This window comes from Nyctibius grandis, chromosome 3 (assembly GCF_013368605.1).
Source record: "Nyctibius grandis isolate bNycGra1 chromosome 3, bNycGra1.pri, whole genome shotgun sequence".
In the NCBI taxonomy this organism is placed as follows: Eukaryota; Metazoa; Chordata; class Aves; order Nyctibiiformes; family Nyctibiidae; genus Nyctibius; species Nyctibius grandis.
In genome coordinates, this window is record NC_090660.1 from 4215158 (window position 1) to 4240889 (window position 25732).

At 41.4% G+C, this 25732-nt stretch overlaps 2 protein-coding genes across 2 annotated transcripts in view; both read right to left on the reverse strand.

The window, feature by feature from the left end:
• Positions 1-14063, reverse strand: part of ICE1 (interactor of little elongation complex ELL subunit 1) — a 35983-nt gene extending 21920 nt beyond the window's left edge. The window contains exons 1-9 of the mRNA XM_068396424.1: positions 14002-14063; positions 13108-13219; positions 12035-12111; positions 8526-8563; positions 5163-5245; positions 4897-4936; positions 4751-4807; positions 2944-3033; positions 2803-2856 (exon numbers count right to left, since the gene is read on the reverse strand). Of these exons, the coding sequence (XP_068252525.1) occupies positions 2803-2856; positions 2944-3033; positions 4751-4807; positions 4897-4936; positions 5163-5245; positions 8526-8563; positions 12035-12111; positions 13108-13219; positions 14002-14063 (613 nt within the window). The remainder of the gene's footprint in view (positions 1-2802; positions 2857-2943; positions 3034-4750; positions 4808-4896; positions 4937-5162; positions 5246-8525; positions 8564-12034; positions 12112-13107; positions 13220-14001) is intronic.
• Positions 14064-14286: 223 nt separating this feature from the next.
• On the reverse strand, positions 14287-17048 carry LOC137661436 (little elongation complex subunit 1-like). The gene is made up of 3 exons (XM_068396977.1): positions 16931-17048; positions 15640-15698; positions 14287-14504 (listed from the first exon to the last, which is right to left on the reverse strand). The coding sequence occupies exons 1-3, from the start codon at positions 17012-17014 to the stop codon at positions 14420-14422; spliced, it is 228 nt and encodes a 75-aa protein (XP_068253078.1). The 5' UTR covers positions 17015-17048; the 3' UTR covers positions 14287-14419.
• Between the last annotated feature and the right edge of the window lie 8684 nt (positions 17049-25732).

The window sequence follows — 25732 nt, forward strand, 5'->3', positions numbered from 1 at the left end:
CATCCCTTTCCAATCCAGTCCCTGATAACTTTGTTTGAATTTCTTTAGGAATGAGATGCTTTTCTCATAGTTACTCCTTTATCTATAGGAAGAGTTGTCATAGCAATTTTCAAAGGTTCAGGATATAGTAAACTTCTCTATAGGTAACAGCCAAGCCTTCAGCACCTTGGCCTTAACTTCAGATCCAGGAAAAACCCTACTGATATCAAGCCTTTCTCATCAGAAGGATCCTCTCAAAGATCGTATTTCACAGACAAATTTTACTTTATCCAGGGAATCACACTCTTTCATGACGTCACTTACAGAAATGATTAAGTTTTGTCCTCAAATCTACAACCTGGAACGTAGTCCACATAGCTTCAAACCCTTACATTGCTGCTTTCTCCCACTTCTGAGAGAAGGCTAAGATTACTCTGATCTGAAAACACCATCAAAATCTACCACACGCTACTGTGAAATACTTCCTTGATGAAGAATGGAGAAAGGAGAGCAGAGATGAAATAAGCAATCCAATGCTGACATTGGTTGCCTTGGTACTAAACACTGAATTTTACAACTCAATCTTTGCTCCACATAGTAGGGCAATTCACCGTTACAAAACAATGTCCTCCTCCCCACCCTAAATAACAAAGCAACTTCCTGAAACAAGTCTTGTTTTTTTTTTTCTCTCAAAAAGAAGGACCAAGTTAACATGCTGGATATTTTATAAAAAAAAAAAATCATCTAGGCATAGAATCTCTTCTGGTTTACAACACTATCAGCATAGTGACTGCAAATGCCTGCAGTAGCAACTGTACACCTCTCAAGGACAAAGAGCAATATTTCTCTGAGGAAAAATCCCTCCGTAGAAAGTTTCTAGTGCCCTGCCAACATCCCTCAATTTTTCAACCTGTTTCCAATTATGTGAATTTCAGGATAGTTTATACACTAGCTATTCTTGAGAGCTACAGACACTATTCTGTTTTTTTTTTTTGAGACAGCAAATTCACACATCCCATCATATGAAACAAACAATTAGGGTGAACATTGCATACCTGAAATTGAATGTGCAATGCTACACTGTCTAAAAAGATGTTATCTTGAGAGACTTTCATATGGTCTTAAAGACAGAAAAGAGGTCTGCTTCTTAAATCACTTACATCCTACAGACTTTAATCTCGGTACCATAAAACATACACAGGTCCTTCAGGATTTGGTCTTATCTTTGTATTTTACATGTAATGCCACTGCCTTATATCTCCTTATATCTTATATCTGGGGTTGTTTAGCCTGGAGAAGAGGAGGCTCAGAGGTGACCTTATTGCAGTCTACGACTACCTGAAGGGAGGTTGTACTGAAGTGGGAGTCGGCCTCTTCTCCCAGGCAACTAGCGATAGGACAAGAGGACACAGCCTCAAGCTTCACCAGGGGAGGTTCAGGTTGGACATTAGGAAGAATTTATTCTCAGAAAGGGTCATTAGACATTGGAAGGGGCTGCCCAGGGAGGTGGTGGAGTCACCATCTCTGGAGGGGTTTAAGAAAAGACTGGACATGGCACTTAGTGCCATGGTCTAGTTGACAGGGTGGTGTCAGGGCAACGGTTGGACTCGATGATCCCAGAGGTCTCTTCCAACCTGGTTGATTCTGTGATTCTGTGATTTCTTTTATCTGGTATTAAAGCAGACACCAAGGCACCTCCAGTGTGCTCCTTTCCACCCCTGCTCTTAGTATCTATACGCAGCTTCTCCCCTATCCTGGATCCCCAAACGAAAAGGAAGATCAGATAAGATGCACATAACTCTGTAGTAGGTCAGATTTAGCTCAGAAACCCATTATAAATACTACTTGAAGAGGCTCAGCTCCTCCCATATGTGGTCTTCCCATCTCCCCTCATCTCTCACCATAAGCCTGCATATGAACAGTGCATGTTGGAGAACCCAAATTACCAAAATATTCAGCACTGGGCTGCAAGTTTCTTCAAATGCTTCCTCACATGCCCATTCACATTGTACGTGACTTTATGCTCAAATTATATGGGAAACAGTTTTCCAGAGTCTAAAAAACCAGCAATGTCTTATTAACCTTAGATTATGGTCTAAGGTTGTTAGTCTGATGGTCAACTGCAGGTACAGTCAACTTTATTACCTATTACTCTTGAGGTCAGAAGGAAAGTGACATCTGTAATGTGAAGTTAAAGTAGCTTGCTGTGAATATGCATGTGGATAACTCCTCAGATTATTTTTTATTATTATACTGAATATCACATTACAAAATTAAAGCTATCACCAAATTATATGTTTTGTTTCTCTGTATCATGAATATGAAAATTAATGCACCGTTACCTATTATTATTCAGGCAGGTATGAATGAAGAAAATGGTGGGAACAGCTTCTTACATTTTACAATCTATGTTATCATGTGTTCATTTCAGACTAAAAAGAGCACTTGCATCCCATAATTCACATTATATACTGCAGAGTTTCTAACGATATAATAATTAAGGTATAAACATGAGGTGAGTTTTGACTACTTAGAAATAGTCAAAGCAGCTGAGAGTAAAAGAATTTGATTTTTCAACTGCAACAGCAGATTACAACAGCTTTTATTTAGAAAAGCATTCCAGTTTACTTGGCTGTTCAAATTAATATTTGCAATTATTTTCAAATATTCTAATCACACATGTACTTGACGAGGCAATCAGCAAGGAAAGTATTTAAGTCTGTCAAAAAAGTGTCATGCAAACAGTACCCAACCTGATGATATCCCAGTAAGACTAAATTAATGCACATGCATATTAACAAATTCACGTTGACTGGAACCTACCTTCTGTAACAGTCAGTCTTCTTTTTTCAGGCCATGCCTTATCCCGAGCAGAAGCTGAAAAAATGTACCAATATTTATTATTTTTGGGTCAGAAAAAGAGGCAGCTTCAAGAAAATTTCAAGGCTTTGCATGCCATCTCACCCAGGACAGGATCATTTTCCCGATTCCCTCTTTTTCCTGTCGCACTGTCAATGCACTTCCAGAGTTCTTCCAACAAGAGCTTTATTTTTTCTGTTAAAATAAATATTTTTATAAATTGAGGAAAACTTTAATTGCTCAGAGAGCTAAGAATTTATGTTTCTTTGTTTTTACTCCGAACACAAGACATGCCTACAACAAAATACCCACAACAGAAATTAAGACAAGAGTCATAGGGGCATTTTAGCTTCAGAGAAAGAAATGCTAGATGCCATTGAGGGAATGGATCCTGTATCAGCCATAGCCACACAGCAGACTGAAGGAACAGTTGCAGAGTACTTTAGCTTTCCCTTTCTACAGGGAGGGTGAAAAAAAGTTGTCATAGTCCCCAGAGCAAAATGTAAAAGCAGATTTGAATGGCGCATTAGTGAAATTAAACAGCTTTCTAAAACAACTCAGGCGACATGGACATAAATGGGGGTGGAAATCTTTTAGGAAGAAAGTATTTAGATCACATTCTTTCTTTATGCCTGCTCAGCAGTAACTCATCTTAGTCTTACCATGGAGTAACAGCACATTACATGTATCTGAATTAATTACTGGTCACAACATTAGCAGACATTGTCTGGAGTCCTAACAGCACCATTACCAGGTGATGCCAAACAACTTAGTTCCAGAACCAGAAGGGCAGGTAGAGAGGGAGAAACAGACCAAAAACTCAAAAAAATACACAGGCACATCACCTACTTATGCCAAAACTATCATCAGATCCAACAACCAGGAACTGAGGCTATTGGTTTTGTGCCAATTCCATAAGTCAAAGACCACAGCAAACTGATACTATTTTATGAAGAGACATATTAAAATAAACTCAGCACATAAGAGGAAAACTTGCCAAATTTTGCATGACAGCTATTAACAACACTAACAATTTCTCATTAGTAATAAACCCTTGCTACTACTTGAAGTTCAAATTAGAGCTCAGATCTTAATTTTCCCATTTTGCCATTAATTAAAAATTAAAGGATGAAATTGGGTACCAATTTAGTACAATCCAAAAGGCAGTAAAAATATGCCAAGACACACAAGGACTGACAAGGTCTACCTTTTTCAGAAAAGTTTAATTTTCACAACAAACTTTATATATAAATATTGCGAAGCAAGAAATAGATCAGGGAAGTTCTTTTGCCTGAAAATTACCTTCAGAATTTCTAAACAATTCAAAAGCAATACCAGTATTTTAAAAGACTGCAAAAATGAAAAAAAAAAAAATTTGCTTAAAGTTTGGCCTCAGTACTTTAGAGGATGTTTAGGAGGAGTTTGCTTCCTTACACAGTTAGATAATTTGTAGTAGATATTTTAGATCATCGGGGGAAAAAAGTCAACGGGATAAGAAACAACTATACAACCTCTATTTCCACATGATTTAGAGCCTCACATAGAAATTGTAGCAGATTACACTCTTACTTTGTGTCATTTCCCTTATGATTTCAATCAGCTTCAAAGACAATGGGATTGTTCGTATTTTTCTCAGTGTTTGCATTCTAATTTATAATTGCACGTCAATTGACTTCACACACGCATGGGGTAGACTAATCATTTTAATGAATCAAATATTTTCCTTACTGCAAAACTGAAAATAATCATCTATTACATTAGTCCTTCATCAGCGTAACATATTTGTATCGACCACATCTGCTCTTACAGCATTTCTGTCAGTATCTGTTTCCAAAAATGCAACTCCAGAAGAGTTGCAATAAATTCATAATGGTTGGTTCCACACAGAGAATGGTCTTGCAAAAAATCTTACCTTTGTCTATATCTGTTGTAAGATCCTCACTTGAACTCTGGGTCTCCACGTGCTTAACTATTAAAAAAAGTACAGGGGAGAAAGGAAATGTTCAAAGGGAAAAATACCACACGTAAAACTGAAGGCAATCAAAGGGGAACACTTACCTTTTCTGCACTTCTCTTTAAGTACACCATCAAGTTTTCCCTGTTAAAATTAAATAATATTGATTTTTCATACCATACATAGTTTGTAGAGCATCTACTCTTAATTAGTATGGAATCTAAATCAATATTTCAAAGGTCATGCTTCAGCTGGAAGATGTCTCTCTTAGGGTGAATGCCCAACAAATGTAATTTACTATTTCAGTAGCTTCCTTTTTCCCCCAGAAATGCTAAAAGAAGCTTCATCCAAAAGACCAGGAAAGCCTTACTTGTGCCTTCTTTAGTTCCTTTTCAAGCCTTTTCTTTTCAGTTTTCAGTTGTCTCAGGTCCTGTGTATGCTTTGTTGCAGCCTCTTCAAGAAAGAGAACCAAAATTCAAGTTAGAAACTGCAATGTAAGAGACAATCAATTTAAGTAGTATTACTTAATACTACTTAAAATCAAATCAAATTACCAGAAAAAATCAAATTACCAGAAAAAAAAATAGATAGTGTGAAATACAAATCTACTGAAATTATATTTTGGCTCATTAAGACAACTACTCATGCCTACAAGTATGTCGTCTTCCACTGCATAATTACTGTTCTGAACTACTGAAATACATTTATTACTTTTCTCACTTACAAGCAAGAATGAAGAGTATATCATATTCACAGAATCACAGAATGTTCGGGATTGGAAGGGACCTCGAAAGATCATCTAGTCCAATCCCCCTGCCGGAGCAGGATTACCTAGATCATGTCACACAGGAACGTGTCCAGGCGGGTTTTGAATGTCTCCAGAGAAGGAGACTCCACAACCTCTCTGGGCAGCCTGTTCCAGTGTTCAGTCACCCTCACTGTAAAGAAGTTTTTTCTCATATTTATGTGGAACCTCCTGTGTTCCAGCTTGCACCCATTGCCCCTTGTCCTGTCAAGGGATGTTACTGAGAAGAGCCTGGCTCCATCCTCATGACACTTGCCCTTTACATATTTATAAACATTAATGAGGTCACCCCTCAGTCTCCTCTTCTCCAAGCTAAAGAGACCCAGCTCCCTCAGCCTCTCCTCATAAGGGAGATGTTCCACTCCCTTAATCATCTTCGTGGCTCTGCGCTGGACTCTCTCTAGCAGTTCCCTGTCCTTCTTGAACTGAGGGGCCCAGAACTGGACACAATATTCCAGATGCGGCCTCACCAGGGCAGAGTAGAGGGGGAGGAGAACCTCTCTCGACCTGCTAACCACACCCCTTCTAATACACCCCAGGATGCCATTGGCCTTCTTGGCCACAAGGGCACACTGCTGGCTCATGGTCATCCTGCTGCCCACTAGGACCCCCAGCTCCCTTTCTCCTACGCTGCTCTCCAACAGGTCTGTCCCCAACTTGTACTCATACATGGGGTTGTTCTTGCCAAGATGCAGGACTCTACACTTGCCCGTGTTATATTTCATTAAATTGTAATGATACTGTACTGTAGAACAATATACACCAAGTGAAAAAAAGGCATAAAGTTCAGAATGAGGTGCAATGTTTTTTTCATGTGTTTTATTCTCTTCTTTAGAAGAGCACTCTGGTTCAAAGATGAAATCACCATAGCCAACCGCATTAGAAAGATGTAGATAGCACTCAAGACTAACAAACAGAAAATAGTGCCTTATCTCTTAATGTCTAACAGACACTCGGGAAGAGTGCAGATGGGTGGGAATAAAGAGTACAGGGCAGCTGAGTGAGGACTGAATGTGAGGTTCCTAGCGAAATTCTCAAGTGAAAGAGATACTTGAGAGAACTCCTGAGAGATCAGCTTGGTGACTTATACATGGACAGCAGAGAAAAGACAGATGGAACTTGCCTGCTGATCAGACCAGGTCACAGAAGAGAGCATATCAAAAGAAAGTGCATTAAAAAGGTAGCTCAGGTGGTAGGTTGACAAAAAACAATCATGGGAAAATTTCAGATCGACAAGATACCAGGATATCTGGGATAATGAACACAAAGAATAAAACAGATAAACTAGTCACTCAAATTGGACCTAACGCAAACTATCTCACAGTATTCTGTTCTAGCTCTGCCACAATTTGAGTTTTTTGGGGCAAGAGGGTATAAAAACCTCGCTGCCATGTAATGGAACTCCAAAATGCTCATCAAAATAAACACCCTGTACTTTACAGTAGGATTTGGGGGGGTTCTAACACTAAGATACAAGTCACTCAGTTCAAAAGTGGTAAGCACAGCTGTAAATGTTCCATGAATGAAAATATTTGCCTCACCAACTAACAGTACAGCAAGTTAAGTATCAGAATGCTTTATGCATATCCACCCTCTATTAGCAAAACAAGAAAAACACAGTGCCACAAGGCAAGTGCTTTATCTCTACTTTAAAAACAAACAAACAAATGAACCAACCAAAAACTAATTGCCAGAATATTTAAAAATCAGAAAACATGTCAGGATCACTACATATTTAAATATGATTATAAACATGACTAGGAGAATCCTGCCAAGACTATTTGAATGCTGGAGCACATGCCCTATGAGAAGAGGCTCATTGAACTAGACTTCATCAGCTTGAGAAGGGAAAAAAAAACCCACAACCAAAAAAACTTAAGGGATCCAAAAGCAGCTTTCCTGGACCCACAAAGAGGTATCAAGGAGATCGACCAAGACTGTTGAGTGGTTCATGGTGGGAGGATGAGAGACTTTAGGCATAAATTGAAACAAGAGTTTCCAACTGGCTATAAGGAAAAGATTTTTTTCCACCATGAAGACAGTAATGCAGTGAATCAGGTTGCCTGGGCAGACTCCATCCTTTTGAGGTTTTCATGACCAGAATCCCCTTCCAACTTCATTTACGCCACGTGCCTAAGATACTCAACAGAAAACATTTTGCAGGAGGGCTGATACAATTCAGAGACTAAGGACCGCACGTAGTACTGCTCTGCCTTGCTCCTTGGGGCCTCAGAGTTAGAAAGTTGCAATTAGTTCTTTGGATAAAAAAGGAGCAAGAGATGGAGTATGGCAACAGCATGATCACAGAATCACAGAATCAACCAGGTTGGAAGAGACCTCTGGGATCATCGAGTCCAACCGTTGCCCTGACACCACCCTGTCAGCTAGACCATGGCACTAAGTGCCATGGCCAGTCTTTTCTTAAACACAGCCAGAGATGGTGACTCCACCACCTCCCTGGGCAGCCCCTTTCAATGTCTAATAACCCTTTCTGAAAAGAAATTCTTCCTGATGTCCAACCTGAACCTCCCCTGACGAAGCTTGAGGCTGTGTCCTCTTGTCCTATCGCTAGTTGCCCAGGAGAAGAGGCCGACTCCCACTTCACTACAACCTCCCTTCAGGTAGTTGTAGACTGCAATAAGGTCACCTCTGAGCCTCCTCTCCTCCAGGCTAAACAACCCCAGCTCCCTCAGCCGTTCCTCATAGGTCAGAGGATACGATAACACAGTGTACAATGTGTACAATGTGTACAATGTGTACAATGTGTACAATGTGTACAATGTGTACAATGTGTACAATGTGTACAATGTGTACAATGTGTACAATGTGTACAATGTGTACAATGTGTACAATGTGTACAATGTGTACAATGTGTACAATGTGTACAATGTGTACAATGTGTACAATGTGTACAATGTAGAAAGTTACCTTCAAGTTTCTTCACTTTTGTTTCCAGCTTCTTTCTCCTGTTAAAAAGAAGGCATTAATACATTGGTTTTGTATAGAATTATGCTGCATGAAAAGCCAGGAAAAACAAAATCTAGCTATTTCAGAGAAAAAACATCTCCTAGACCCAGGACCTGAGAGACCACTGTTCCCTGAAGCTGAAAACTTAAATCAGTGGCATGTTGCTGACATTCTCACACAAACAGCTGTATCTGTTACAGAGGCAGAGTTTGCTCTTAAGAGGGTCAGTCCACTAATCCAGGTACCTTCAGCTACAACTTGGAGTTACAAACACAACCTGAGAAAACTTGCTTCTGGTTTTTGCATTTCTATGATGTAATGCAGACAGGTTAGCTTTACTCCTTAAAAACAATTAAGCCTTGCTTGCAATCAGTGAGACCTAAGCAATGAGATAATCAGGAATAGCCTTCAGGATCACTTATGTCCCACAGCTTTTTGTTCAGAATATCCAGGAGTTTACTAAGCCAAAACAAAACAAAAATATTCATCCTGAACAATTTTGACTTCAGTATTTCCAGTCCTACCTTATATGTGAAACATACACAGAATTGGAAAATAAAATTTCAAAAAAAAAGTAAACACTTCTATTATTTCTTTCTGTTATCCTAATATCCCAGAAACAGTTTTTAAACTCTTGTGATAAGTAGAGGACTCTGTCCTGACAAACACAAGCTACCAATGCTCACTGCTCACTTTCATGATGAACCCAGTTCATCCATTCCCCATATTAAAACTTCTATAATGGATTGAGATTTACAGCCTAAGCCTTTCTGGATGCGCAAGCTTTAATCATCACTTCAGATATTAACTGGAATACATTTGAAAGCCCACTCCAAACCAGGATGACTGACCAACTTTGGCATGTTCAGTAGTCAAAGCATTTGTACTATAAAGTCATAGACCAATGCTCTTGGGCCTTCTCAGTCTGAACAGGTTCATACTTAACTCTTTTCTATACTCAGATGATGGCTTTGACTGTCAAGCCATGGGTGAGAATTTCAGAAAAAAATAGTCATAAAACATCTTTGCAGAAAAAAAAAAGTGGTGGGGGTCACCTCTGTCTTTAACACTGATGATGGGCCCTGGGACCCCCAGAGGCCTGTGTTGGAAGACTCTGACTGAGGGGGATAATAAACTCCCAGCCAGCTCTGAGCTTGTTCAAGACTTGCTGTCCCAGATGGATGCACATAAGTCTATGGGGCACGATGGGATTCATCTCAGAGTACTAAAAGAGCTGGCCGATGTCATCATGGGACCTCTCTCCATTATTTTTCAACGGGCTTGGGAGTCTGTAGAAGTCCCAGTCAACTGGATGATGGCAAATGTTGTCCCAGTTTTCAAGAAGGGTAAGAAGGAAGACCCTGGTAACTACAGGGCTGCCAGTCTCACTTCAGTGCCTGGTAAAATCATGAAGAAGGTTATTCTGGGAGGTATTGAAAAACACTTGAGAGACAATGCAGTCATTCATCATAGCCATCACGGGTTCACAAGGGGAAAGTCCTGTTTAGCTAACTTAATTTCCTTTTACGACAAGGTCACTCACCTAGTTGACTAAGGGAAGCCAGTAGATGTGAGGTTTTTTGGATTTTAGCAAAGCTTTTGATACTGTCTTGTCCAGAAGGATACTATGAAAGATGTCCAGCACACAGCTAGACAAGCCTGTAATACCTTGGGTAAGCAATTGGTTGAGGGGTCGGGCTCAAAGTAAATGGGGTTACATCAGGCTGGCAGCCAGTCACCAGTGGGGTTCCCCAGGGCTCAGCTTTAGGGCCAGTGCTCTTTAATATTTTTATAAATGATCTGGATGCAGGAGTTGAATGTGCATATTAAGTAAGTTTGCCAATGACACAAAATTAGGAGGAGCTGTAGATTCCCTCAAGAGAAGAGGCTCTTAACAGAAGACAGTGTCAGAGACCTTACTGAAGGCCTGGCAGACACTGGCCACTGCTCTCCCCTCATCTACCAAGCATGTCAGTTCATCATTGAAGTTCATCAAGTCAGTCAAGCATGACTTCCCCTTGGTGAAACCATGTTGACTGCTCCCGAGGAGTTCCTTGTCCTTCATGTACCTGGAAAAGGTTTCTAGGATGAGCTGCTCCATCACCTTCCCAGGGATCAAGGTGAGACTGATCAGCTTGTAGTTCCCTGGCTCCTCCTTCTTGAAAATATGAGTGACAGATAGGAGATAGGTGATACATCTATATTGACACAGTATATTGCCAGCACCTTTGGGAGGTCAGTTCCCTCTCAAGATGCAGTTAGCAATGGGATAGCTGGTCTTAGGACGATGTGCTAAAGATTCCTTTAAGCTCACAAGACACAGAGTATCTACATGTGAAATAAGTGCAGTCTGGCAGAAGAAGTGACAACAATGTTAGTCTGCTTGTACAATCTTTGGGATGATAGTGGCTTGCTGCTGTGATTGTGAGTACTGTATGCTTCACAAGCCATGTAAATACTAGGGTATCTCATTTGGGAGACACTTCAGTCCCTTAATCATCTTCGTGGCCCTTGGTTGGACTCTCTCCAGTATGCCCATATCTCTCATGTACAGAGGAGTCCAGAACCAGACACAGTACTCCAGGTGTGGCTCCACCAGTGCTGAGTAGAGGGGAATGATCACCTCCCTTGACCTGCTGGTAACACCAAAATAGCTTAGGAACACCTTAAAAATGATAGCCAGTTTAAAAGGCAGGAAGCAAGAAGTCACCAGTGGGAGTCCCATTGGGATGTGTGCTGGAACACATCAGAAATAAAAGCTGACTACAAAACCAGCAGAAGGGTCTTAGAATTCCAAGCAACTAGAGAGCAATCATTGGCGTTGATCATCAAGAGCTGTAAGACATGATAAACACACACATATGCTCCAGGCAAGGAAGCCTTTGAGCGACTGGTTACTGGAAGAACAAACTTTGGGAATTACCAAGCCACAGCTTCACAATATTCTGTACTATGGCAGCAAAAATGGCTTCTGCATTTTTAGTGCCAAACCCCTCCTGCCCATTTCCAAACACAGTGGACAGTTCAGAGCCTGCTGAGCTGTTTCTTTAGGAACAATTATTTTGAGGACTCATTTTAAGTGCAGATCACTTTGGTAATATCATTTATATATTGGCCTCAGACTTATCAGCATAACGGAAATGGATGGCAGTAGCAAAAAGCCAAGACTAAGAACCACTTAAAACCAGAAAAACTACACGTTCTTCTCCAGTCTCATCCTGTTCTTAAAAACCTTCGCTAAACAACCACCAAAAGCCACTTCAAGACAGGATAATTTAACTAATACTACCTTCAAGAGTGTTTGCGACAGAATTTAAGACCATTCTTCCATCAACTCCCTGTTTTAAGAACCCATAAGCATAAAAATTTTAGCAAAATGGGAAGCATAACTACGTAAGATACAAGACCAAGTGCTGGAAGAGGTAAGAGGGGGAAAGAAAGGTTGTGAAAAAAAAAGAAGCATAACTCACAGAGCATCACTGTTTACTACATCTTCTTTAATTTTAACATATTCGAGTTGACTCTCCCGATAAATCTTGAGAGAACTCTGTGGAGAAGGAAAGCACAGTTAAAACATGTCCTTACTGAGGGCAAAAAATAGATGGCAGACACTTTACCTAGTCTAGTGAAAACAGTGTGTAGCCAAAAACGTATATTCAATGAGAAAACAAGTTGAAAAGTCAGGTTATTCGTCTTCTTTAAAGGCAAAAGTTATAACAAACAAATAAATCTGTATCTATCTTTTGAGTATGTGCCTCCAACACCTATCTGGATAGGAACTCAAAGCTGAAGTCAAGAGCACAACTATTATACACCATACATATAATCCTGCCTTTTTCTGAAGAAGTGCCATCAGGACATCAGCTACTAATGCTTGCTGAGGCAAGAAGATTTAAAAAACAGTTCTAACATAGAAGAAAAACTAGGTACAGTGACAAGACAAATGTTAATATCCTACCTTGTACTGGCATGAAAAAAACTACAAGAAAGAGGTTGGGGTATTTTTTGCAGAAATAATAGTTAATGTCTAGAAAATACATATATTTAGGTGATTTGAACAGTCAAAAGCTTTTCTTCTGTAGATTAAATCTCAGCTAAGGGATGTGAGAGAAATTAGGAATAAACTCAAGTAGCTAGTGTAAAAGTACATGCTCAAAATGGTAACAGAATCAAAATCCTATTCTGCACAGACCCTCTTTGCATCTTTTTAGTAATAGATGTTATAGAGAGTTCAGTAATCTAAAAAGATCAGAACAGAAAACCAAAGGAATTTGAATGTATCTCCTTCCTCCCTTTCTAAATAAGGAAAAAAACACTAAATAATCTGATCAAAAATCATATGAAAACTACAAAAGCCTGAACTTTTTGCTTATCTAAAACCTGCTGCCATTTCATTAATTTCACCTAAAACAAGAGCTGCCTGTCCCAAAGAGCTGGAAGCAACAACTAGTCTCACTAAAGCCCGTGTCGTTAAGATAAGCATTAAATATATACATTTCCTTCAGTAGAAAAATGACAAGTTATTTAAACCTTACAAGCACACCTTTTTCTCTTCCAACTCTGCTTTCAAGGAACCCAACTCTTCCTGGCACTTTTCCAGAGGCAGGATTTTCTGTAGCATCTGCTCCACTTGGCAACGAAGAGCAGAGATCTCTCTGAAAGGGGAAGTGTAATTAAAAAAAAAAAGTTGCCAAAAAACATGGATGCTTTCAAACTCAATGTTCTGATTCTTCAGGCAAGCATCTGAGTATTTTGCTTTCCCCTATGGAAAAATGCTGTGAGAGATACCCAAAAGGCTTTTAAGAGTCTAAGTGTTCCCATTTTTCCATCCAATATTTCACATTCAAAGAAAATTCAAGATCTGATTTAAAAACATTAAACTGAGCCTAAAGCTAGATGCAAGCAGATGGCATGGGCTACACAGGAGTACTTCCCAGTTGCCTACACTGAAGTGCCAGGAATAAGTGTCTCTACACAGGTAGAGTTGTGAAATAAGAGCAGAGTCCAGCTGTGGGATTTTTCAGCAGGCAGGATGGAGTCCATAAAAATTATATGCTGCCTCTTCCTCTGTAATCAAGTAAAGTAAGCAAGGGCACACAGCCACAGCTCTAAGATAAAATGCTTCATACAAATAGGGGCACCCCAAATACGCTTCCATTTAACCATCACCAGAAGATGTGCTCCACTGCACTTGGTCACTTTAGACTCTTACGTAGCACAGGGCCAGGAAAGAATTTCACATGGGTATTGTAGAAGGACAGATTTCTCTCCTCATCAAAGGTATCTTTGCTAACTACGGCCTAGGAAGCATGGTAAGAGAAAGGAGCATATTAAAAGCTCAGCCTAGACCCAGGGCTGTTGCTGTTACAACGTCAGACTCCTAAAACTGTCCAGGACACAGAGAACATCTCTAATAAACAGTTTAAATCAAACTTACCGTTCAGCAAATTGAAGCTGTAATCTCTCGTTAAGGTAGAAATTAAAAAGTCTATCAAACATCTTTAAGTATATTTCAATCCAATCGCCACTTGCAACAAAATATCCAATAAAGACTTCCACCCCAAAAAACATAGGACTTTCAGAACTCAGTGTTAAATTGAAACATTTCAATACATTTGAAGTGAATAAGCAGAACTTCTGTTATATGAAAAAAAAACTTGAGTCATTCTCAGCAATAGAGATTTCAAATAGTCCATATTAAGCCATATATTAGACCCAGCTGGATCTTAAGTGGATAATTTTAATTTCAGAGCCCTACTTTCTTTACAAAGCCTATCCACCACGTCTGTTCTTTATTAGAGGCATCATCTCTTAACTTAAACCCTAAAGAAAAAGCCTCAAGCCCTCTTACAGAATTAGTAATCAACATTTCTTGTAAGAATACTAATAGAAAAGTAAAGGATATCAGTGCATTTCTGTTGATACTCTGTCAGCAAACGACTGCAAGAAAAAAAATAAGAGATTACTCATTTTCTCACCTGATTTTGACAGTCACATCTTAGGATACCTTTCCTTTTGCTTTATAGGTAAATCCAGAAAGTGTAAGATTGGTTTGCATTTTCTGATAGTAGTCAATACAACCCTTTTGCTTCATTAAGCCATTCAAGCCTCAAATCAGGCTACTTTAAAATAGAAAAAAAATAACTGGCAATTACATTAATTTGTAGCCATTAACTATTTGCAGCTTAAAAAAAAAACCACAAACCCCAAAAAACATTATTTAGGTAAAGAACGGAATATACATATAACCAAAAAGTATACATATAATCACAAAATCATATCCCACTTGCAACACTTAAAAGGATGTTTTCCTAGGAAAGAACACATAAATGTAAGAAAAATAGTTCAAAATGTCCTAAAAGGCTTTAATTTGTACACTATTCTCCTAGCAGCCATAAAAAGGTAACACTTACTCTGACCCAAGGTGTATAGTGGGGCATTGGACAGCACCAAGGGAAGTTATTCTCTCCTTTTTTCAAATGTTTTTAAGAACGGAGAGAAGAAATGACAAGAAAGAGAAATACTGTGGCAGTTACTCCAAGACAGAGAGGGCTGCATCACTTTCTCCTGCAACAGTTAGTTACCAGTAATCAAGAAAAACAAAAAAGAAAGGAGTTGAGCTGCAAGTAGTTAAAGGAGAGCTAATTCCCGCAAGAAATGTATAGCAGAGAGAAAGGGACACAAAGTCTGGAGGTAGGAAAAGGAATCTACAGACTCAACTTCAGTTCTCATATTATATTCTTCACAACAGATAAAATAAATCTCAAAGAGCCGTTTCTGCTAGTATTCACAATATTCATAATAATATATAAGCTATTATAGTTACACAAAACAGCCCTGTTTTATTACCATTACACACAGATATTTTAGGGCATAAATTAAAGAAGTCTCACAGTCCAGGTTTAGTGCAGGTTTGTGAAGAAGTTACTTTCATTTTAAAGAGGATTTAGTTTTGGGCATTAACAAATATCTACATTCCACAAAACGTATTTGCTGCACGGCTTTAAAAACTTAGGAGCGATAAAAACCAAACCAAACCAAACAAAAAAAACCCCACTTGTGTAATTGTACTTACTCTCCATCAATCATTTTTTGCTTCAGTGCAATTAATGCGGCTACATATTCATTTATATTCTGTAAGGAAGAGTCTCAAGTTGGTCAAGAAGTTTCACCCCAAAAACCAGTACTATACACTGCACATAACCCCTAAACTGATTGCTAGTGTTCTACAACAACAACAACAAAAAAAATCTGTCTTTTTTTTCAGTTCTCTTAGTGAACAAGTTACTAATTCACCAAAAATATATTAATTATATTAATACAAACACATACAGAGAATGCAGGCTCCATAAAAAAGTATACATACTTAGATGAGGCTTTACTAGAAAAGCTCTTCAAACTTTGCCTTTGCAGGAGGTTATATACTAAAATCCCCATAACTTTCTCCTCTGAAAATCAAATTAAGCTTTGGCAGAACATTCCCAATAAAGCGCATCTAGCTCATTTGAGCCTAGAGATTTCACAGAATCACAGAATCAACCAGGTTGGAAGAGACCTCTGGGATCATCGAGTCCAACCGTTGCCCTGACACCACCCTGGCAACTAGACCAGGGCACTAAGTGCCACGTCCAGTCTTTTCTTAAACACATCCAGAGATGGTGACTCCACCACCTCCCTGGGCAGCCCATTCCAATGGCTAATAACCCTTTCTGAGAAGAAATTCTTCCTAATGTCCAACCTGAACCTCCCCTGGCGAAGCTTGAGGCTGTGTCCTCTTGTCCTATCGCTAGTTGTCCGGGAGAAGAGGCCGACTTCCACTTCACTACAACCTCCCTTCAGGTAGTTGTAGACTACAATAAGGTCACCTCTGAGCCTCCTCTTCCCCAGGCTAAACAACCCCAGCTCCCTCAGCCGCTCCTCGTAGGTCAGACCCTCCAGACCCTTCACCAGCTTGGTCGCCCTCCTCTGGACTCGCAGCAGAGCCTTCCCCTCACTTAAAGGGGAAACAAACACCGCCCAAAGCATTACACTACACAACTACACGCTCGCTTAAGAGCCGGCTGAACGGTGACGCTCCTTCCCCCGCACCGAACTCAAAAGGATACGCCCAGAAATCCACTATCAGACCCCGCTCGGCGCCGCGCAGACACCAGCTACTCTTCCGCGTTTCTCCCGGCCAAAGCTCGCCACTGCCGCTCCTTTTACAGAGCCCGTTTGCCACGTTCCCCCGCCGCACCGGGAGCGGTGACCGCGGCACCCGGCGCTCCCCACCCGCCAGCGGCCCGGCGTAGCCCTACGGTCGCGTCCTTAAGCGACAACCCCGCCCGAGGCGCTCCAGCGCCACAGGCACGGCGGCCCGTTGCTACCTGCTGGAGAACACCGCAGTTCGCGCAGGCCGCGGCGGCGGCTGCAGTCCCGGCCGGCGGCGGCGGTGTCTCTCCGGGCATCATGGTGACCGCCGCGCCCCAGCCCCGCTGCCGCTGCCCGGCAGCGCCCGCGCAGACACACGCGCCCCTCCGCCCACAGCCCCGGCGGCGGCGCGGCCAAACTGCGTCACGCGGCGCGCCGCCGCCTCAACAAGGACCCAGCTCGCCTTCACCTCCTCGAGGGTGGCGCAATCGCTGCCTGATTAGCGGCAGAGGAGAAGGTGCTCTCTGCGGAGGCCGAGAGCTGAAAGCGCCCGGTGAACACCGTCTTGCCCACTAGAGGAACAACTGCTCCCGCATCTGCCACACCTTCTACGAGTGCTATTACTATCATTTCTTTTTATGCACGGGCACTTGTGCAAGGCGCTGCTGCGGTCCTGGCGCACGCGCGGGCCTAGCGTAGCTTCCCCGGCCTGGCGCGAGAGGCTGGGCGGGCCCGTGCTGGGGCGGGGCGGGGCGCCCGCGGGCGGTGCCTGCGCGCTCGGCGGCCGCTCCTTCAACCCCTCCCCTTACGGCTGCAGCCGGGGCCGTCGGGATTGTGGCCCCGGTGATCCGAGTCGAGCCGCCCGAGCCGCTCTGCCTTTGCTCCGCCGCTGGCTGCGGGCGAGCGAGAGCTGCCGTCTAGGCGTGGCCGTACTTGGCTGTTGCTGTTCGCTGATATAGACAGAACCAGTTCTTAAAGTGGGAGCGCACCAGTTCAGCTCACTCAGACAGCAGCTCGTGGTGTTACCGGAAAATAGTAACCAAGAAAACTCTCCAAAGCAAATGATAGTTTAGAAAGCCGACATTGGTTTGTTGCAGCGCTGGGTGCATGGGGGATCTCTCCTCCTAGCATGCACACCTAAGAACAAAAGCTTGCTCCTTATATACATAATTCCAAGAAAAAAACCCACCCATTTTAAAAAAAACTTATACATACACATTATATAATGCATTACGTAATGTCTTTACGCATGCATACTAAATTGGGGAAGGGGTCTTGGGTGGTCTCTGGGGGTCTCTGGTGGCCCCAATCCCCCTTTAATCGTGCTTGTGCGCAAGCGTGGTCGAGGCCTTCTTGTTTACAAGTACATGTGTTCTCAAGAAGAGGATATTGTTTTGGACTTATCTCTCCTCTGACACAAGGGTTTATGAATCAAGTTAATTTAGACATCACAAAGTTGTTCTTTACAGTTTTGTTTTGTCTTTTGGCCCTTTTATAATTAGCAGAGACCTTTGTTTTTCTAAGACTAAGCGTAAACAGCATGAATCATTGTCTACTAGAACCTTGTTATCAATCCCATAAACAAACTCCATCTACAAAACATGTAGTTTGCTTCAGAACCTATTGTTATTCTCTATTATTCTAGCTAAAAGGAAAATTATTGAGAGGAAAGTTAGTTCTGTGTAAAGGTAACACAGAGCAGGCCTTTAGAGCCTACTCTGAGGCCTACTCTTGCTAAACCGTTGCTAAACTGAACCGTCTGGTATCAGTGGGAGCATGCTACTCGTGGCAAGAGATCAAGCTTTTCATTTCATACAAGCATTTGTAAAGTGATTTTTAAGGGCAGTATTTAGCATCACTTGTCATCATCATAGCTGCCTGCATCTACCACTTACACAACATCTTTATGTAGAGAGCGAGCTAGGAGAAGACTTCATGCACTGCAGGCCACGCTGTCGATCGCTTAGAGAAATAGAAGGTAGTAACTGCTGACTGTTGTTCCACACTGTGTTACTGTTGAGGTACCACGGCATCATTTCCATAGCAATCACTCAGTACGTAGTACACAGTATGGATGGTTGCACACAGTGTGAATTAGTTTGTGGGGTTTGTTGGATGTTGAGGTGTTGGAGCGAGTCCAGAGGAGGGCAACCAAGCTGGTGAAGGGTCTGGAGTGTCTGACCTACGAGGAACGGCTGAGGGAGCTGGGGTTGTTTAGCCTGGAGAAGAGGAGGCTCAGAGGTGACCTTATTGCAGTCTACAACTACCTGAAGGGAGGTTGTAGTGAAGTGGGAGTCGGCCTCTTCTCCCAGGCAACTAGCGATAGGACAAGAAGGCACAGCCTCAAGCTTGGCCAGGGGAGGTTCAGGTTGGACATTAGGAAGAATTTGTTTTCAGAAAGGGTCGTTAGCCATTGGAATGGGCTGCCCAGGGAGGTGGTGGAGTCACCATCTCTGGATGTGTTTAAGAAAAGACTGGACATGGCATTTAGTGCCATGGTCTAGTTGACAGGGTGGTGTCAGCGCAACGGTTGGACTCGATGATCCCAGAGGTCTCTTCCAACCTGGTTGATTCTGTGATTCTGTTTTTTCTATTCAGCTCACACTGTTGGATTTACTGAATGCTCTTTGCAATGTTGCTGCTTCTTGCACAACTTTTAGTCTCCCTGAAACTTCCTCTGGCTCACAGTTTATCCAGATACTTCAAATTGCTTTTTCACTCTTGTCTTCCTAGTATTTTGTACCTATTCCTCAAGGGAGTCACTATTCGCTTCTAGATCTGTGGAACCACGTTAAATCTTCCTTCTTGCTAACAGTAGTGCGTACCGCTGCATGGTTAACTGGACCTGGATTAAGACATTGACACTTGTAACTCCTGTATAAGTGCTCTGATCAAACAGAATATTTCAGGCTTTCTCAGCCTTTCTACTTTGAGAGCTTTAAAACAATGTAATAACATACTCATTAGAGCAAGAGTAGAGTTTATGGGACAGTGTCACTGGAACAAATCACTCCCTCTGGGGTGAGTAAATTTCCCATGTGAAGTGCCCTTCCTAGGGAATGGAGCTGAGTGCTACTTGTTCTAGATTTGAGAGGCTGGGGCTACGGTTAGGTCAGGTAACAAGGCACTTTATTAGGTGAGATAGTTAAGGGCAGGGTTCTGCAGAAAAAAAACACGCTCTGTCAGAAAGAAGTGAATAGATAAGACGTTTTCAGAAGAGTTCAGTGTTTCTTGTGACTCCTTGTGCTTAAGTGAAAATGTTATCTTCAAAATTCTGTTTTAACATTGAAGATGCCCAAATTTTCTAGTTGTTTATACTACTTCTATAAAAGCTTGTAAGTTTTCAATGCTTCATACTCTGAACACATGCAGAACTAGGCAAATAAACTTATGAAAATCCAATATTGCCATTTTATTTTTTATGCTAAGTTCCTGTTCTTTTACAAGAAGAAAATATTTTAAAACTCTGTTTTAACACACCCTACAAAAACTAGTTATTAAAAGCATTTCCTTCAAAAAATTAAGATATTTTAGATTTTAAAACAAGGAATATGAAATAATAAGGTAAACTATATGCTTTTTTTTTAATTGCACTTAACTTGAAGTTAAGTGCAATTAAAAAAAAACCCAACTTGATTAAAGTTAAGTGCAAATTAAGAAGAGAGATGGCAGGGCTTGGAGTTCTGAAGTTCTGCTTCATCATATCTCAAGTGATGAGCACATCAGAGTTCAGAGAGGACACACAGGAATAAGAGGACACTAGGAAGGGCAGAAAGGATCTAAAAGAGGAGGGTTATAAATATGGACTTGTAAAAGCCCTGTGAGTTTAACAGGAGACTTATACAGGGCTAAGATGTGTGTGCCATGAGGTCTGAGTCACAGAGACTTTGATCTCTTTTGTTGATGATAAAACAGAAAATTGTCCACTGTTGATAGCTGTGAATCTCCTCATTGCTGAATGGGGCCATTTAAAAAGAATGAAATGATGCCTGCAGGGATATTGTGTTTATTTAGCAGAACTGAAATAGCCAGCAGTACATAAACATTATTTCTTTACTGTTGCTTATAGAGACAAGATAAGTGGTCCTTCCTTTTTCTCATGAATGAAGAACAGAAGGAATCAGATGCTGATATTCCGAAAGAAGTTCTGCACAAACAACACTTGGGTGGTCATTCGTAGCACAAAAGTGTCATCCTCTCACCACCAGGAACTGAAGGCAATACTGATGATTGATAGGTGGAATTAGAGAGGCTCTGCAGAGGAGATGAAGATGCCAAATGATCTTCACAGCTTGTCAATGTGACAGCACCATGGTCTCTGGCAGTCTCAGCTTTATAGCAGAAAAGTTTATTAACTACAGTAAGTGTGAAAGAAGCTCATATTAATCCAGCACCATAGTTTTATTTCCACATACTCCTCAGATAGCTCTTGCATAAACAAAGACTTAAAGGACTGGGTGATGTTTGAGATGTTATTGGATTTAGCGTTTGAACCATCCTAATGCAGTCTCCAGTTGGAATGAACTTTAAGGCTGATTTTCATCATTAGTTTATTAATCGGAGAAATGATTAGTGACTGTCATTACTGTCATTACTCCTAAATAATACTAGCAGAATGAAGCAGCCAGAAATACTTGCTGGTAGCCAGACATAGCAGTCAGAGGTTAGAACATCATATTATCAGCAAATCAAAACCAAAAAATCTACATGTTGGATTTCAAGCACCTCTGACTCAAAGGTGCTTGAATGATAGGAGGCAGCTGCTTGCAGAGGGAGGCAGTCCTGAAAGGGCGAAGGAATCCAGGAAGGCTGGACATTCTTCAAGAATGAAATCTTAAAGGCACAAGAGCACACCACCCCTATGGGCCAGAAGATGAGCTGGTGGGGAAGAAGGCCAGCCTGGCTGAACAGAGAGCTTTGGCTGGAACTCAGGAAAACAAAGAGAGTTTACGAGCTTTGGAAGAAGGGGCAGGCCACTCAGGAGGACTACAAGGATGTTGTGATGCTATGCAGGGAGAAAATTAGAAGGGCCAAAGCCCAACTAGAAGTTAATTTGGCTACTGCTGTAAAAGACAATTAAAAAAGTTTCTATGAATACATTAACAACAAAAGGAAGGCTAAGGAGAATCTCCATCCTTTATTAGATACAAGGGGAAACATATTGACAAAGCATGAGGAAAAGGCTGAGGTACTTAATGCCTTCTTTGCTTCAGTCTTTAATAGGAAGACCAGTTGTTCTCGGAGTACCCAGCACCCTGAGCTGGAAGACAGGGATGGGGAGCAGAATGAAGCCCCCATAATCCAAGGCGAAATGGTTAGAGGCCTGCTATGCCACTTAGACACACACAAGTCTATGGAGCCAGATGGGATTCACCCAAGTTGTTCTTTTTTCCCTCTTCTCACTTCATCAGTCTAAAAATGGATATAGCACAATCAGAAAGATTCAGAGAAGGGTATAAAGGAGAAACAAAGGCAGGTAATACATGCAAGAACATGCAAGAACTCTGACAGATGAGCGGTGACCAAGGTATTTTTATAAAAGCCTATCAGAACCTGAGCTGCGTGAAGGACTGTTTACTTTGCCTTCTGGTATAAGAACTGAGGACATCAAATAAAGTTGCTGAGTAACCATTTCAAAACAAACACACAAACGAAAAGAGTCATTCACATAATATTCTGTTAAACTATGGAAATCCTTGGCACAGGATACCACAGATGCTAAAATTTTACTCTCCCAAAGAGTCATACCAGGTTGCTCTCTGAACTGATTATTATGAATGACAATTTCATACTGCAAAAAATGCGTCCAATGGGAGGAAATTTTATATTAGATCCCATCTTTTCAGGCAAAGACAAATGGATCACAAACTTAAAAATTAATGCATGTTCAGATAATCATACTTTGACTATATTTGTCAGGAAAAAAAGTAAAAATTGTAATGTATGCATGCTTTTGTTTATAAAAGTTTCACAAAACCAAAAAAACATGTTGAACTAAACAAGGTGAGAGGAAGGCTTTAAAGAGAAAATCAAAAAGGATTCCCATGATGATTTCATCATTAAATTTATGTGCAGAAATCTATCAGAAAAGTAAATTCCCATGAAATTACTGTTTTTTTTAGTTCAATTCACCGACAGAAAACAGAAAAGAAAATTTCAATGCTCCTGTTAAAGATATTGGTGCTGAATCTGGTTTTACTCCTGCAAATTTCTGAATCTACACAAGTAAAGAAGCCCTCATTTTGAATTTAGTGGTACAAATATGACACTAGTTTTGACAAGGTTATTAGGGAAGATGATTGAGACACTTTCTTCTGAAGCTGCTGACTAATGAACAACTTATTATCTTGTATTACCCAGCAATTGTAAATTAAACTTAGTATGGTCTGAATGAAATATCTCAGTCCTGAGCTTCATGTAAGAAGGCTACCACACAGACTTGACCACTGAGGAGTATGTTTTGTGCATGCCAATTCCTATGAAGCTTAGAAGACAGCATCAAACTTACCATTTTTTTTTTCTATAGCAATCAGAAAAGAAAGCTAAATTTTCATTGGATGAAAAACTAATACATGAATAACCGATGTTCTTCATGAGTTATTTCTGCTCAATTTTAGAACAAAATGTTCAGACTTGCATGTGAGGATGTTCTTAAATCTCTATTTTAGAATAAGCACAAGGTTCATCATTAGAAATGCATCTTTTGTAAGAGGGGGCTAGGATTGCTGTAAATTTCTTCTATGGCCTTCCAGTTACAAGCTGGTAAAACTAAGTTTGCAATAGGACAAGAGGACACAGCCTCAAGCTTCGCCAGGGGAGGTTCAGGTTGGACATTAGGAAGAATTTCTTCTCAGAAAGGGTCATTAGACATTGGAATGGGCTGCCCAGGGAGGTGGTGGAGTCACTATCTCTGGATGTGTTTGAAAAGAGACTGGACATGGCACTTAGTGCCATGGTCTAGTTGACATGGTGGTGTCAGGGCAACGGTTGGACTCGATGATCCCAGAGGTCTCTTCCAACCTAGTTGATTCTGTGAAAACTCATGAGATTTTCAGTGTAATTGAGATATTGTCTTTAGGGAAAAGAAGTTACTTAAAGCTCTGCTGCTTGCAGACAATACAAGGAAACAAATATTTTTGTAGGATGAGGGGGTGTAACTCTTACATAAAAGCTTTTTCCTGGCTAAAATTGTTGACATTAATTAAGAAAAAAACCCCCATTCTTATTGTATTTTTTTAATGCTAAGATAATGTATTCCAAGCCCTAAAGAAAAAATATCAGCATACCAAGAAGTTGTGTAGGCTCATAACATTTGGACTGTGCAGCCAGATTTTGTCAGCTTTGTTGACATGCTATGTAGAGAATACAGAAAAAGCCAGAATTCTTATCGTGCCTCCTTCCAAGGGAAGTCTTTCAAAAGTCTAAGGGTAAATTGGTTTAAGAATAATGTCAGGGAGAAGCGAGAGGCAGTTGCTCCCCAGGGGATGGGAGCCAGGGGCTGAGCATGATAACAAGACTGGCAGGGTAGGGTCCTTACCAGCCAAGCAAGCAGGGCAGAGCCAGCGTTGGCAGCCAGGTTCAGCCAAGAGTCCAGATCACGGTGATGAGGCAGGTCTGAGGTCAAGCTGGAAAGACAAGTCTACAGACGAGGGACCAGATCAACGAAGTCCATGGCCAGACACAGGCATGGTTGTGACAGAGCTGGAGGCTGGTACTCCTGTGGCATCACTTGGGCAGGGAACAAAAGCCCAGGCCTGATATCAAAAAAGTATCCTGGCATCCAGAATCACAGAATCAACCAGGTTGGAAGACACCTCAGGGATAATCGAGTCCAACCATTGCCCTGACACCACCATGTCAACTAGACCATGGCACTAAGTGCCATGTCCAGTCTTTTCTTAAACACATCCACAGATGGTGGCTCCACCACCTCCCTGGGCAGCCCCTTCCAATGTCTAATAACCCTTTCTGAAAAGAAATTCTTCCTAATGTCCAACCTGAACCTCCCCTGGCAAAGCTTGAGGCTGTGTCCTCTTGTCCTATTGCTAGTTGCCCAGGAGAAGAAGCCAACTCCCACTTCACTACAACCTCCCTTCAGGTAGTTGCAGACTGCAATAAGGTCACCTCTGAGCCTCCTCTTCTCCAGGCTAAACAACCCTAGCTCCCTCAGCCGTTCCTCATAGGTCAGACCCTCCAGACCCTTCACCAGCTTGGTCACCGTCCTCTGGACTCGCTCCAGCACCTCAACATCTTTCTTGAAGTGCGGCGCCCAGAACTGGACACAGGATTCAAGGTGTGGCCTCACCAGTGCCGAGTACAGAGGGACGATCACTTCCCTAGACCGGCTGGCTACACTGTTCCTAATAGAGGCCAGGATGCCATTGGCCTTCTTGGCCACCTGGGCACACTGCTGGCTCATGTTTAGCTGGCTGTCGATCAGCACCTCCAGGTCTCTTTCCACCGGGCTGCTTTCTAACCACTCTTCCCCCAGCCTGTAGCCTCCAGCTCATTCAGTCCCACTGGATGATTCCCCAGTGAAGAGAGCATGAGAATGATTGACAATGATAGATTGTCGTCAGGAGATTTCATCTGTTTCAGTCTGGAGGTATCAAATGGTGACCATCTGGACCTGTTCCTTTTCCAGAACAGGGAATCATGTTTTAAATTGTGTCATCTACTTCTGTCATTTGTTCCATGTTCCAGAAGAAGAAGGGAGGGTGGCTTTAAACACACAAGTAAAATAACACAAAGTTGTAACTGCTTAATCAGAACTTTTGTCTGGACAGTGGAAAGCTACATTTGGTATTTTCATCTTTAGTTAATTGATTGATAATCCTATAATTCTGTTGTTTATTGTTCATCTCCAGGTAACTTTACCTTCAGAGAGGCTGAGCAGCTGTAGTTTTCTTGTCAGGCAGCTTCTCTTTAAAAGTCTTGTCTGATATAGATGTCTCAGCTGCCTTTGAAAACATTATGCACATATTTATAATGCAGTAAATCCCAGTGAGGTCCATGAAAGTAACATTCATATAACTAAG

Bases quoted from the DNA above. Each gene is read 5' to 3' on its own strand.
- LOC137661436 (XM_068396977.1), bottom strand. From the start codon at position 17,014: ATGATGCCCGGAGAGACACCGCCGCCGCCGGCCGGGACTGCAGCCGCC. The intron at 15,699-16,930 runs GTAGCAACGGGC...TCTTCCTTACAG, and splicing joins ACTGCGGTGTTCTCCAGCAG to AATATAAATGAATATGTAGC. The intron at 14,505-15,639 runs GTAAGTACAATT...TTTTTCTTGCAG, and splicing joins CAAAAAATGATTGATGGAGA to TCGTTTGCTGACAGAGTATC.